The sequence below is a fragment of the Scomber japonicus genome, chromosome 5, assembly GCF_027409825.1.
Source record: "Scomber japonicus isolate fScoJap1 chromosome 5, fScoJap1.pri, whole genome shotgun sequence".
Lineage (NCBI taxonomy): Eukaryota > Metazoa > Chordata > Actinopteri > Scombriformes > Scombridae > Scomber > Scomber japonicus.
Genome location: NC_070582.1, coordinates 4,884,719 through 4,894,718, shown reverse-complemented (window position 1 = coordinate 4,894,718; position 10,000 = coordinate 4,884,719). Strand labels below are relative to the sequence as shown.

Here is a 10,000-nt window from a genome sequence, read left to right as displayed (position 1 = left end):
TGTATTTGTGTCTGTAGGGGAGGCGTGGTGATTTAATTCTGACTCATAATTAGTCATTAATAAATGTTTGATTAATCCTTCTGTTTGATTAATATTATGGGAAAAAGCAATTCACAATCACTATTTTATGGTCCATTTTGTAGAATATGAAGAATAAAACAGCATGTTTGAATTTGTTTTAATACACACAGGTCACATTTGTACATTTACTTATATAAAAATGTGTATCAGCTGCACAAAAATGTAAAAGATTCTGCATTTTATTTCCATTTTTGTAAACTGTGGGTCACATTAGGAAGGAAGAGAGAGAGAAGGAGGGAGGGAGGAAAGAAGGAATGAGGGAAGGAAAGAAGGACAGAAGGAAGGGAGGGAGGAAAGAAGGACAGAAGGAAGGAGGGAGGGAGGAAAGAAGGACAGAAGGAAGGAACGAGGGAGGGAAAGAAGGAAGGAAGGAAGGAAGGTAGGGGGGAGGAAAGAAAGAGAGAAGGAGGGAGAGAGGAAAGAAAGGAAGGTAGAAAGGAAGGAGGGAAGGAAAGAAGGACAGAAGGGAGGGAGGAAAGAAGGACAGAAGGAAGGAAGGAGGGAAGTAATGAAGGACAGAAGGGAGGGAGGAAAGAAGGACAGAAGGAAGGAAGGAGGGAAGGAACGAAGGACAGAAGGAAGGGAGGAAAGGAGGAAAGGAAAGAAAGAACAATCAAAACAGACTTGAAGAGATGAAGATTCGACTCATTTGGACAAAAGCTGAAGCTTCATATTAGCTTCAGATCAACTTTCATTATAAGAGCTTCATGAAGTAGATCTTTTAATGATCAGTATGAACAGGAGGAATGAGAGAAGGACAGAAGGAAGGAAGGAGGGAGGGAAGGAAAGAAACAGGAGGAATGATTACAGCAAGAAGAAACACATGCTGTTATTAATTTAAGCTCCTGATTGTTGTTTTAAGACTGTGGCTGATGCAGTTTAAAGCTCATTAAGTAAGGAAGGAAGGGTGGAAGGAAGGTAGGAGGGAGGGAGGAAAGAAGGAAGGACGAAGGGAAGGAAGGAAGGAAGGAAGGAAGGAAGGAAGGAAGGAAGGAAGGAAGGAAGGAAGGAAGGTAGGGGGAGGAAAGAAAGCGAGAAGGAAGGAAGGAAGGGTGGAAGGAATGTAGGAGGGAGGGAGGAAAGACGGAAGAAAGGAAGGAAGGAAGGAAGGAAGGTAGGGGGAGGAAAGAAAGAGAGAAGGAAGGAAGGAAGGTAGGGGGAGGAAAGAAAGAGAGAAGGAAGGGAGGAAGGAAAGGAAGAGAGAAGGAGGGAAGGAAAGAAGGACAGAAGGAAGGGAGAAAGGAAAGAAAGACAGACTGTGAAAAAAGAAACTGTGAACTCATCCTTTAACCGCTCCTCTCTGCCTGCAGGCTGATGCAGTTTAAAGCTCATTAAGTAAGGAAGGAAGGGTGGAAGGAAGGTAGGAGGGAGGGAGGAAAGAAGGAAGGAGGAAGGGAAGGAGAGAAGGAAGGAAGGAAGGAAGGTAGGAGGGAGGAAAGAAAGCGAGAAGGAAGGAAGGAAGGGTGGAAGGAAGGTAGGAGGGAGGGAGGAAAGAAGGAAGGAGGAAGGGAAGGAGAGAAGGAAGGAAGGAAGGAAGGTAGGAGGGAGGAAAGAAAGAAAGAGAGAAGGAAGGAAGGAAGGTAGGGGGAGGAAAGAAAGAGAGAAGGAAGGGAGGAAGGAAAGGAAGAGAGAAGGAAGGAAGGAAGGAAGGTAGGAGGGAGGAAAGAAAGAAAGAGAGAAGGAAGGAAGGAAGGAAGGTAGGGGGAGGAAAGAAAGAGAGAAGGAAGGGAGGAAGGAAAGGAAGAGAGAAGGAAGGAAGGAAGGAAGGAAGGTAGGAGGGAGGAAAGAAAGAAAGAGAGAAGGAAGGAAGGAAGGAAGGTAGGGGGAGGAAAGAAAGAGAGAAGGAAGGAAGGCAGGAAGGAAGGAAGGAAGGTAGGGGGAGGAAAGAAAGAGAGAAGGAAGGGAGGAAGGAAGGAAAGGAAGAGAGAAGGAGGGAAGGAAAGAAGGACAGAAGGAAGGGAGGAAGGAAAGGAAGAGAGAAGGAGGGAAGGAAAGAAGGACAGAAGGAAGGGAGGAAGGAAAGAAAGAGAGAAGGAGGGAAGGAAAGAAGGACAGAAGGAAGGGAGAAAGGAAAGAAAGACAGACTGTTTAACCGCTCCTCTCTGCCTGCAGGCTGATGCAGTTCAAAGCTCATTAAATGATTTTGTAACTTTGAACAAATCACTGAATCATGCTGCCGAGGCGTGTCTGTGCGTGTTGCACAGGCGGAGATCATCTAATGTAACAGTTTCTTTAACCCTCCGGTTGTCCTCAGGTCAAGGAAGGAAGGAAGGAAGGAAAGGAGTAAGGAGGAAAAAAGGAAGGAAGGAAGGAAGGAGAGAAGGAAGGATGGGAGAAAGGAAGGAAGAAGGAATGAGTAAGGAGGAAATGAGAAAGGAATTTAGGAGAAAAGGAAGGAAGGGAGGGAGGGAGGGAGGAAGGAAGGAAGGAAGGAAAGCAGTAAGGAGGAAATGAGAAAGGAATGTAGGAGAGAAGGAAGGAAAGGAGGAAGGAAGGAAGGAAAGCAGTAAGGAGGAAATGAGAAAGGAATGTAGGAGAGAAGGAAGGGAGGAAGGAAGGAAGGAAGGAAGGGAGGAAGGAAAGGAGTAAGGAGGAAATGAGAAAGGAATTTTGGAGAGAAGGAAGGGAGGAAGAAAAGGAGGAAGGAAGGAAAGGAGTAAGGAAGGAAGGAAGTACGAAGGAAGGAAAGGAGTAAGGAGGAAAAGAGGAAGGGAAGGAATTTAGGAGAGAAGGAAGGAAGGAAGGAAGGAAGTAAAGGAGTAAGGACGAAAAGAAGAAGGAATTTAGGAGAGAAGGAAGGCAGGAAGGAAGGAGGAAAGGAGGAAGGAAAGGAAGAAGGAAGGAAGAAAAGGATTAAGGACGAAAAGAGGAAGAAATTTAGGAGAGAAGGAAGGAGGGAAAGAAAGGAGTAAGGAGGGAGGGAGGAAGGAAAGGAGTAAGGAGGGAGGGAGGAAAGGAGGAAGGAAAGGAAGAAGGAAGGAAGGAAAGGAGTAAGGATGAAAAGAGGAAGGAAGGAAAGGAGTAAGGATGAAAGGAGGAAGGAATTTAGGAGGGAAGAAAAGGAGTAAGGACGAAAAGAGGAAGGAAGGAAGGAAGGAAAGAAAGGAGTAAGGAGGGAGGGAGGAAGGAAAGGAGGAAGGAAGCAAGGAAGGATGGAAGGAGGAGGGAGCAAAGAAAGAGGGAGGAAGGGAGGAAAGAAGGAACAGTCAAAAGAGAGACGGGGTCAGTTTGACCCGGGAGGACGACAGGAAGGTTGTTAACTGATGAGTGATTATTAATATTTCTCTCTCTGTTTATTCCTCAGAAACCGTCGAATCTCAAGGTAACAAATCCAAACATTAGGAAGCTTGTTTCCATCACTTCATTTTTTTTAATGTTTCCATCACTTTATTTTTTTATGTTTCCATCACTTTATTTTTTTATGTTTCCATCACTTTATTTTTTTATGTTTCCATCACTTTATTTTTTTATGTTTCCATCACTTTATTTTTTTTTATGTTTCCATCACTTTATTTTTTCTAGTTGTAAATCTTCCGTTTCTTTTCTTGCAGTCCCGTTAAAATCCCGAACTTTGAGTCTCATTACAACAAACTGCAGGCCGACTCCAACTACCTGCTGTCAGAGGAGTACGAGGTGAGTCAGGAGCTTTTATTTACTGTCTGAGAAACACAACATGACTCCTTCTTTCCTTCCTTCCTTCCTTCCTTCACTAAAAAAAAACCCCAACATTTAACAAGCTGTTAAAAATAGCTGTGATAAATAATAGTTCATACTCACATTAAACTTTAACAAACAGCAAGATTTCATTCAGTTAACTCTCCTGTTGTCCTCTGGTCAAGGAAGGGAGGAAAGAAGGAAGGGAGAAAGGAAGGAAAGGAGGGAGGGAGGAAGGAAGGAAATGAGTAAGGAGGGAGGGAGGAAGGAAGGAAAGGAGTAAGGAGGGAGGGAGGGAGGAAAGGAGTAAGGAACGAAGGAAGAAAAGGAGTAAGGAAGGAAGGAAGGAAAGGAGTAAGGAGGGAGGGAGGAAAGGAGTAAGGAGGGAGGGAGGGAGGAAAGGAGAAAGGAGGGAGGAAGGAAGTAAGGAGAGAAGGAAGGGAGGAAAGGAGAAAGGAGGTAGGGAGGAAGGACGGAAAGGAGTAAGGAGGGAGGAAGGAAGGAAAGGAGTAAGGAGGGAGGGAGGAAGGAAGTAAGGAGAGAAGGAAGGGAGGAAAGGAGTAAAGAGGGAGGGAGGAAGGAAAGGAGTAAGGAGGGAGGAAAGGAGTAAGGAAGGAAGGAAGAAAAGGAGTAAGGAAGGAAGGAAGGAAAGGAGTAAGGAGGGAGGGAGGGAGGAAGGAAGTAAGGAGAGAAGGAAGGGAGGAAAGGAGGGAGGAAGGAAGGAAAGAAGGGAGGGAGGGAGGAAGGAAGGAAAGAAGTATAGAAGGAGGGGAAGAACGAAGGAAAAATTAAAGAAAGAGGGAGGAAGGAAGGAAAGAAGGAACAGTCAAAAAGAGAGACTTCCTTCCTCTTTCCTCCCTTCCTTCCTTCCTTCTTCCTCCCTTCCTCCCTCCTTTACTTCCTTCTCCCTTCCTCCTTTCCTTCCTTTTTCCTCCCTCCTTTCCTTGACTCGAGGACAACCGGAGGGTTAAACCGCTACATCAATGAGTAAAAACCAGCCTTGACTTTTATTTTGAAAGGGAGGACTCGTGTTATTTCCAGCATGCTGACGTGTTGTTTTCCTCTCAGGATCTGAAGGACGTTGGTCGTAACCAGCCGCTGGACACCGCTCTGCTGCCGGAGAACCGCGGCAAGAACCGATACAACAACATCCTCCCATGTGAGCTCTCTTTATGATCGTTATCTTACTATTTATTCAGTTAAAGCAAATACAAACATTATCAGTATTTCTGAGACAAAGAAAAACAACATTAAGACACATGAACAAACTTTTTATCCATTTTATTCTAGTTTATAATAAGGAGAGAAGGAAGGGAGGAAGGAAGGAAAGTAGGAAGGAAGGAAAGGAGTAAGGAGGGAGGGAGGGAGGGATGAAGGAAGGAAGGAAGGAAGGAAGGAAGGAGAGGAAGAGGAAGGAAGGAAAGGAGTAAGGACGAAAAGAGCAAGGAAGTAAGGAGAGAAGGAAGGGAGGAAGAAAAGAAGGAAGGGAAGGAGTAAGGAGGGAGGGGAAAGGAAAGGGAGGATGGAAGGAAGGAAGGGAGGAAGGAAAGAAGGAAAGGAGGAAGGAAGGAAAGGAGGGAGGGAGGAAGAAAGGAAGGAAGGAAGGAAACGAGTAAGGACAAAAAGAGGAAGGAATTTAGGAGAGAAGGAAGGGAGGAAGTAAAAGGAGTAAGGAGGGAGGAAGGAAAGGAAGGAAGGAAAGAATGTAATCTCCTCTAAAGTGATGGAAACTGTGTGTGTGTGTGTGTGTGTGTGTGTCTCTTTCTACCTTTGAGAGGACCAGCGTTGTGATGACATTTCAGTCTGACTACTAGAATTGGGTTTAGGTTCAGATATAAAGACAAACTTGCTGTGTGTGTGTGTGTGTGTGTGTGTGTGTGTGTGTTGTGTGTGTGTGTGTGTGGTGTGTGTGTGTGTGTGTGTGTGTGTGTGAGTGTGTGTGTGTGTGTGTGTGAGTGTGAGTATAAAGACAAACTTGCTGTTTCTGTTGATCAGATGACTCGACGCGGGTGAAGCTGTCGTACGTGGACGATGATCCGAGCTCCGACTACATCAACGCCTGCTACATTCCTGTAAGACCCTCAACCTTCCTTCTTTCCTCTGTCCTTCCTGCCTTCCTTTCCTCCTTCTTCCTTCCCTTCCTTCTTTCCTCAATCCTTTTTTCCTTTCCTCCCTTCCTTCCTTCCTTCCCTCTTCCTTTCCTTCCTTCCTCCTCCCCCCTTCTCTCTTTCTTTCCTCCACCCTCCCTTCCTTCTTCCTCTGTCCTTCTTTCCTTCCTTCCTCCCTTCCTCTTTTCCTTTCTCGCTCCCTTCTTCCTTCTTTCCTCTGTCCTTCTTTCCTTCCTTCCTCTTTTCCTTTCTCCCTCACTCCACCTTCCCTTCTTTCCTCTGTCCTTCTTTCCTTCCTCCTCCCTTCCTTTCCTTTCCTCCTTTCCTCCCTTCCTTCCTTTCTTCCTTCCTTCCTTCCTTTCCTTCCTCCCTCCCTCCCTTTCCCTCCCTTCTTCCTTCCTTCCATCCCTCCCTCCTTTCCTTCCTTCTTCCTCTCTTCCTTCTTTGTCCCTTCCTTCTTTCCTTTATTCCCTTCCTTCCTCCCTCCCTTCCTTCCTCCTTCCTCCCTTCCTTCTTTCCTTTCCTCCCTTCCTTCCTTTCCTTTCCTCCCTTCCTTCCTCCCTCGCTTTCCTCCCTCCTTTCCTTCCTTCCTTCCATCCCCTCCCTCCTTTCCTTCCTTCTTCCTCCCTTCCTTCCTCCTTTCCTTCCTTCTTTGTCTCTTTCTCTTCCTTTAGTTCCCTTCCTTCCTCCCTCCCCTCCCTTCCTTCTTTCATTCCTTCCATCCATCCCTCCCTCCTTTCCTTCCTTCTTCCTCCCTTCCTTCCTTTCCTTCCTCCCTCCCTCCCTTTCCTCCCTTCCTTCCTTTCCTTCCTCCCTTCCTCCTTTCCTTCCTCCCTCCCTCCCTCCCTTTCCTTCCTTCTTTCCTTCCTTCCATCCCTCCCTCCTTTCCTTCCTTCTTCCTCCCTTCCTTCTTCCTCCTTTCCTTCCTCCTTTCCTTCCTTCTTTGTCCCTTCCTTCCTCCCTCCGTCCCTTCTTCTTCCTCCCTCCCTTCTTTCCTTTCCTCCCTTCCTTCCTTCCTCCCTTCCTTCCTTCTTCCTCCCTTCCTTCCTTCTTTCTCCCTTCCTTGTCTCGAGGACAACAGGAGGGTTAAGTACATTTACTGAAACTTGTAAATGATCGGAAAAATAAAACTAACCTAACTCCACCGCAGAGGGAAATACTTTTTGATTTAAACTGATGTGTCTCTGTGTGTTTTCAGGGTAATAACTTCCGTCGGGAGTACATCGCCACTCAGGGTCCTCTGCCGGGAACGAAAGACGACTTCTGGAAGATGGTGTGGGAGCAGAACGTCCACAACATCGTCATGGTGACGCAGTGTGTGGAGAAAGGCAGGGTAGGTATCTGTTTTCTCTGTGGTAGAAATGTGAGAGGAGTAATACTTCTCCGTCTTCTCCCTTTACACAGTGCAGATTAAACTTAAACCTTTAAAGAGGACAAATGACGCTTTTTGTGATTTGTTAATGTGATTTGTGATTTGTGAGGAATAAATCTCAATATGTAGACTACACTTCAAATTATTTACAATATTTATGCATAATATGAAATTCGGAGAAATGGAGCACAAAGACGTGATGTCGAATTGTCCAAATTGTATTTAACCCTTAAACAGGCCTTACTAGTTATGTCATTTGCACCTCAAGTAAGGAAGGAAGGAAAGAAGGAAGGAAGGAAGGAAGGAAGGAAGGAAGGAAGGAAGGGAGGAAGAAGGAAGGAAAGGAGGAAGGAAGGGAAGCAAGGGAGAAGAAGGAAGGAAAGGAAGGAGGGAGGAAGAAGGAAGGGAAGGAGGGAGGAAGAAGGAAGGAAAGGAGGGAGGAAAGGAGGGAGGAAGGGAGGGAGGGAGGGAAGGAGGGAGGGAAGGAAGGGAGGAAGAAGGAAGGAAAGGAGGAGGAAAGGGAGGGAGGGAGGAAGGAAGGAAGGAAGGAAGAAAGAAAGGAAGGACAGATGAAGGAAGGAAGAAAGGACAGAAGGAGGGAACATTTACCCTAACAGCTGAACTTAGATCTGAGGAAGGAAGGAAGGGAAGGACAGATGAAGGAAGGAAGGAAGGAAGGAAGGACAGAGGAAGGACAGAGGAAGGACCTGGGAGGTTAAAGAGTCTGTATCTCCTGGTGCACGTTGTCTGTTAAGGGTTAAAGAGTGACATGCATACTATGATGCTTTTTGTGATATACTGTTATTCATATGCTGCTATGATGTCATGCTAAAGTTTTTTCCATGTTGTCAGTTTACATTATCAACTCTCATATTTTGGCTCCAACTTGTATGAATGTGTTTGAGAAGTTGGCATTTTGAGTAAAGATAGAACAAGAAAAAGTAGTGATCTCCTGCTACTACAGTTTGTTGCATTGATCAATCTTTATTTGTATAGCGCCAAATCACAACAAAGTTATCTCAAGGCACTTTACACATAGAGCAGGTTCCTCTCTCTCTCCTCTTCAGGTTTTAACGTTTGTCTGTATGTCTTCTCTGTCTGTCTTCAGGTGAAGTGTGATCACTACTGGCCGTTCGACCAGGACCCGCTGTACTACGGAGACCTGATCGTCCAGATGCTGTCGGAGTCGGTTCTGCCGGAGTGGACCATCAGAGAGTTCAAGATCTGCAGCGTAATAACCTCATCTTTATACAATTTAAACATTTATTATCCAGTTTTCAATGAGTCACACTGACTGACTGAACGAGCCGTCATTATATTGAGGCGAGGCAAGTTTATTTGTATAACGCATTTCAACAACAAAGTGCTTTATGACTCACGTTAAAAGCATTAAGTCAAAACCGCAAAAGAAACACAGGGACAAAAGGACATTTAAATACAGTTTAAAAGTTATTATAGTCCTGTTATAGTTAGTTATTGAAGAGTAAAAAGAGTGTGTGTGTGTGTGGGTGTGTGTGTGTGGTGTGTGTGTGTTGTGTGTGTGTGTGTGCGTGTGTGTGTCAGGAGGAACAGCTGAGCTTCACCCCGGCTGGTTCGTCAGGTTTCATTACACCGTGTGGCCCGATCACGGAGTCCCAGAGACAACGCAGTCCCTCATCCAGTTCGTCCGGACCGTCAGAGACTACGTCAACAGGACTCCCGGATCCGGACCCACGGTGGTGCACTGCAGGTAAACACCATAGACTGTATAGAAGAAATGGACGTAACATCCGTGACGTCACCCATTGGTTTTGTGGACTGCTGCTCGGAAGCCAATAGTTTTGAATCTAGGCAGCGCCATCTTGAAAATTTCAGGTGCATGCTGGGGAAAAATAAAAACACGGATTCTACTTATATGGGGCATGAGGCGGAGTCATGGGTGGAGCCATGGGCGGAGCGGGGAGGTTGCTAATGAAGTAGTGGAGAGCTACTCTGCTAACATCAATCCATCAATCTTGACTTATATAGCACCAAATCACGACAAAAGTAATCTCAAGGCACTTTATACATAGAGCAGGTCTAGACCGTACTCTTTAATTTAATTTAATTTAATTTAATTTAAAGAGCCCCAATATTCCCCTAATGAGCAATTATTTGAACTCCCCTTTAACAGGAAGAGACTTCAAGCAGAACTGGGCTCTAGGTGGGGCGGACCATCTGCTTTGACCAGGTGGGGGGGGGGGGGGGGAGAGGAGACAGAGAGAGAGAGAGAGAGAGTGAAGAGGGGGGGGGCGGGGGGGGAAGAGAAAGAGAGAGAGGGGAGAGAGAGAGAGAGGGTGAGAGAGAGAGAGAGGAGAGAGGGGTGAGAGAGGGGGGGGGAGGAGAGAGAGAGAGGGGTGGGGGAGGGAGCGAGGGGACGAGAGGAGAGAGAGAGGGGGGGAGAGGAGGGAGAGGAGAAGAGAGAGAGAGGAGAGAGAGACAGAGAGAGAGAGGAGAGAGAGACATAGAGAGAGAGAGGAGAGAGAGAGAGAGAGATAGGGAGAGAAAGAGAAGAGGGGGAGAGAGAGGGAGAGAGAGAGAGAGAGAGGAGACAGAGAGAGACAGAGAGAGACAGAGAGAGACAGAGACAGAGAGATAGGGAGAGAACGAGAGTGAGAGAGAGAGAGAGAGAGACCTTTGAACCTCTGTAGAAACACAAACATCAGAACCAAATTTTAATCTGAGTTCATCTACACTGCAAAAACTAAAATCTAACTAAGATTAAATAAATTAAATCAAGGCAAAATGTGCTTGTTCTTGTTAAAAC

At 46.0% G+C, this 10,000-nt stretch overlaps 1 protein-coding gene across 1 annotated transcript in view; it reads left to right on the top strand.

Annotated features, from left to right (window-relative positions):
* LOC128359039 (receptor-type tyrosine-protein phosphatase beta-like) overlaps positions 1–8,948 on the top strand; it is a 58,463-nt gene extending 49,515 nt beyond the window's left edge. Inside the window, 8 exon segments of the mRNA XM_053319455.1 lie at positions 3,386–3,403; positions 3,633–3,714; positions 4,804–4,894; positions 5,731–5,807; positions 7,042–7,176; positions 8,324–8,446; positions 8,779–8,805; positions 8,808–8,948. Of these exon segments, the coding sequence (XP_053175430.1) occupies positions 3,386–3,403; positions 3,633–3,714; positions 4,804–4,894; positions 5,731–5,807; positions 7,042–7,176; positions 8,324–8,446; positions 8,779–8,805; positions 8,808–8,948 (694 nt within the window).
* The last annotated feature ends 1,052 nt before the right edge of the window (positions 8,949–10,000 follow it).